Source organism: Onychostruthus taczanowskii, unplaced genomic scaffold, assembly GCF_017590055.1.
Source record: "Onychostruthus taczanowskii isolate IOZ18803 unplaced genomic scaffold, ASM1759005v1 scaffold50, whole genome shotgun sequence".
Taxonomy (NCBI): Eukaryota; Metazoa; Chordata; class Aves; order Passeriformes; family Passeridae; genus Onychostruthus; species Onychostruthus taczanowskii.
The window spans coordinates 3,454,618-3,457,203 of NW_024502569.1; the positions used below are offsets into that span (position 1 = coordinate 3,454,618).

Genomic DNA, 2,586 nt, shown 5'->3' on the forward strand with positions numbered 1-2,586 from the left:
AGCTATTTGCTCTCGCCCTCGCTTTCAGCCGAGGGACTGGGAACATCCTCTGGCCAGGGTGCGACAGGTCGTCCTCATTTTCCTCCTCCCACGGCACTCCTGGGCCCGCAGCGCGGAGGAGCCTGTGGCGGTCCCCGAGGGATGCTCGAGGGGTTGCTGCTGCCGAGTACAAAGCAGGAACCTTCCCGTCGAGGAAAGAGGGAAGATCTGCCTGACCGCCAGCAAGCCGGACAGTTCCTGCTTCCTTCCAGCCGGTGTTTTCTGTTCCTAGTTCGGCTGTGAATTGTTCCCCGCTTAGTTGCAGTCCCCGCCGTTGTCGGGACGGGGAAGCCGTTCCGGGAAAGGCAGGCGGGCCCGGGGCGGCCGGCACGGACTCCGCTGCCCGTCTTCCCGCAGGGAAGCCCCGGCAGGGCTCTCTCCCCGCTCCAGCACGGAGGAGCCGAGCTCTCCCGCACACCGGGCCGGCCCGAAAAATAGCGCCCAGGAAAAGTCCCCTGTGCTCTTCAGTGCCCCGGGAGACAGCCGGCCCCCAACCTCTGCTGGGTGTAAAAACAAGTCTGCAGAGCAAAACCACACCGGGACAGGAGCTCATGCCGCAGAGAGGTCTCTCCTCTCCAAGGCAGAGTCCGAGCTTGCGAAAGAGTTGGAAGAGAGGCAGGAGCTTTTTCCCAAAGGACAATGTCCCTGGGACCAGCCCTACCCCCGCAGATATATCTGTCTGTCTGCTCGCCGCTCGGAGAGCACCTGCGACTTTTTCTGCTGCATCCCCGGGCTCGCATTCACCCCTCGAAGAGGCGAGCGCAGCCCTGGAGCCGCGGAGTCCCGCGGAGCCCGGACGGGCGCGGAGCCGCGGGCAGCAGCGCAGGGTCCCCGCAGCCGCTGGAGGAGGATCTGGCTACCTGTGCCGGTCATCGGGGGAGACAAATCCTGCCCACAGGACACGTGGGCGTTTTATTTTCTAATTTAATTTTTTTTCCTCTCGTTTTATTTCTTTCCCCTCCTTTCTTTCCCAAAAGCAAAAGAAAACGAAAGAAACCAGGTTCCAGTTTCCGAAGAAGTAAGTTACAGTCCTGAGAGAGTCCTCGGTAGAGCCGATGCCCTGGGGACTGGAATGGACGGGGACGGCGGCGTGCCAGCCCGTGGATGGTCCGGGATACTCGGGTCCGTGTCCGCGCCCGTGGACCGACAGACGCGCTCCGACCGAGCAGCTGTCGGCGGCAAGGAAGGCAGCGTGCGCTCGCTTCTCCTCCGCTTTCCAGACCTCTCCGTGCACCCGGGGTGGCACACACCCGGGGTGGCCGCCTGACACCCACCTTCCCCGGGGGAAGCTATCCCGTAGGGCTCGCTGAGGCGCGGGCGGCCCGCAGGAGCGGGGCCCAGCTCCCCGCCATCCCGGCGGCTCCCTGCGGCCTCCCCGGCGCTAGCGCCCGCAGCGAGCCTCTCCTCGTCACAGCTGGGCATCTTACATTTACTGTCCGGAGAACGCGAGTTTCGGAGTGGAGGCACCGCGTTTCCCCGGGGGAAGGAGCGAGTGGGTCGGCACGGCACGGCACGGCACGGCACGGCACGGCATGGCACGGCACGGCACGGCAGTGCACGGCAGAGAGAAGCTGGCGCCAGCCTCTCGGCTCTTTTCCATGTCCCATCCTTTTCCTCGTCCCGGGCCGTGGAGCTCCCCGCGGCTCACCGAGAGTCCTGCTGCCTTCTGGGGGCTAGGCTGGGGGCGAGGAGGTCCCTGGAGGCTCCCGAGGGAAGGTTCCCGGCGGGGCATGGCTGGAGATCCTCCTTGGTCTGGAGCTCCCCAGAGGACACAACGCAGTCTTGCTCGGGGTCATTGCTGTTGCCCGCCCCTCGCTTTTTGTCTTCTTCTTTCTTCCACTTCATCCGCCGGTTCTGGAACCAGATCTTGATGTGCCTCTCGGTCAAGTTCAACATGACAGCCAGCTCCACCCGCCGCGGCCTGGAGATGTACTTGTTGAAGAGAAACTCCTTCTCCAGTTCCAGCAGCTGCGCCCGCGTGTACGCCGTCCTCGTCCGCTTGTTCTCCTCCGGTTCCACCATGTAGGATCCACCTGGAGAGAAGCGAGAGTCAGCCTGGGCCCGCCCGGCCGCCCCCTCGGGCTGCGGGGACCACGTCCCACGACCCCTGCGCGGAGCGGAGGATACGCGGGAGGAAGCAAGGGGGTGAGGGGGAGTCTCGGGGAGCTCTCCTGCTGGGCAGAGTGAGGTGGTGCTGCTGACGGCAGTCAGCGCTGCTGTTATTTTACTTTACAGTAATTTAATATTTTTTAGCAATGATTTGGATGGGGTTTTCAGGGAAGAGCCGTCTCTGGAGCCGAGGGAGAAACACACGTGCCACGGTTTGCGTGACACTGAAAGCTCAGAAAGTCTCCCGGATCCAGGGCCGCAATTGTTCACGTTCGGGTTAAAATTAATTTTCAAAAAATAATTAAAAAAAAAAGTAAGAAAATAAAAAGAAAAAAACTCCACCACGTAAACCAAAACAAAATGAAAAAATTAACCTCTCAAAAAAAAAAAAAAAAAAAAAAAGGGGCAGCAGGGGGAGCGCCGTTCCCACCCGGGCCC

General features: G+C 61.5%; 1 protein-coding gene across 1 annotated transcript in view; it reads right to left on the minus strand.

Moving 5' to 3' along the window:
• Positions 1-294: 294 nt before the first annotated feature.
• PDX1 (pancreatic and duodenal homeobox 1) overlaps positions 295-2,586 on the minus strand; it is a 4,881-nt gene continuing 2,589 nt past the window's right edge. Inside the window, exons 2-4 of the mRNA XM_041416018.1 lie at positions 1,688-2,072; positions 1,158-1,471; positions 295-557 (exon numbers count right to left, since the gene is read on the minus strand). Coding sequence (XP_041271952.1) covers positions 295-557; positions 1,158-1,471; positions 1,688-2,072 — 962 coding nt within the window. The remainder of the gene's footprint in view (positions 558-1,157; positions 1,472-1,687; positions 2,073-2,586) is intronic.